General features: G+C 35.9%; 1 protein-coding gene across 1 annotated transcript; it reads left to right on the top strand.

The window, feature by feature from the left end:
* Window positions 1–81: 81 nt before the first annotated feature.
* NAEGRDRAFT_77143 (uncharacterized protein) lies at window positions 82–1051 on the top strand (the record flags this gene model as incomplete). Its single annotated transcript, XM_002667900.1, has 1 exon — window positions 82–1051. A coding segment is annotated over one exon (970 nt), but the record flags the coding sequence as incomplete, so codon positions are not given.
* Between the last annotated feature and the right edge of the window lie 3 nt (window positions 1052–1054).

Raw genomic sequence — 1054 nt, 5'->3', positions numbered from 1 at the left:
TAATAACTGTAGTAAGGTTTTTGATATCTTCATATTTGGACAACACTCAGCCAACTACACGCACTGTACCAGTCATAAAAAATGCGTCTTTCATACTCGAGGAAAATACACACGCAGCATACAAAGCATGTGCATTTGTTGTTGGTGCTGTTGGTGATTGTTGGATGTTGTCTTGTGGATGCAGAAGATTTCTCTTGTTTCGAAATTCCAAGTTCAGATCTCGTTAATGTTTGTTCAGGACATGGTATATGTGTTGACACGGATATTTGTTCATGTTTTCCTGGTCATACTAATTCTCAATGTGAAACTCACACTTGTTTTGGAATAATATACAACGATGAACCTAATGTTTGTTCAGGACATGGTACTTGTATTGGTCCGAACATGTGTAATTGCACCATTCAAGATGGTGTAGTATATGGGGGAGATTCATGCGAATTAATTATTGGATATGTTCACTCAAACAGTTGCGGGAACGATTGCAAATCAACAGACTATATTCAAAGTGGAGTTGACACATTATTTGTTAAAGAACTGCAAACATTCCAATCAACACTGAAGGCAGAATATCCAAATTATTCATTCAGGTTAAAGATGAGTTCAGAATACTTGTGGAAAAACTCTGACGGTTCTTTCAATCTCAACGAGCTAGGTGGTAATTTAACAATATCTGTTGTTAACTTGGTGCTTGTTGATGGTTTAATATCGTTCCGTAATGGAAGCGGTCTCATTGGAAGAACCAAGGACAACATTTCCCCTCTCTACATGTTCTCGAATGATTTTTATGTTTCATTTAAGGTTAATGTTAAAGAGTTTAAGGAATACAATCCAATTATGAATATTACGAGTGGACCCTCATTCTCCATTTACATGTCAGGAACTTCGCTATTTTTTGAAGGTCAAACTATTGAATTTAATGATAGATATATCCAAACTATTCCTAACGAAATTCATATGTTATCGCAAACTTACACGGTAGTCATTATTAAATCATTTGTAGATGGCACCAAGATCTATGTGAACGATCGTCTTTGTTTTGAGAGCGAGTCAAGTT

The sequence above is a fragment of the Naegleria gruberi genome (assembly GCF_000004985.1).
Source record: "Naegleria gruberi genomic scaffold NAEGRscaffold_1580, whole genome shotgun sequence".
Classification (NCBI taxonomy): Eukaryota; Heterolobosea; class Eutetramitea; order Acrasida; family Naegleriidae; genus Naegleria; species Naegleria gruberi.
Note: the sequence above shows the minus strand (reverse complement) of the source record. Positions and strands in the feature narration are given on the sequence as shown.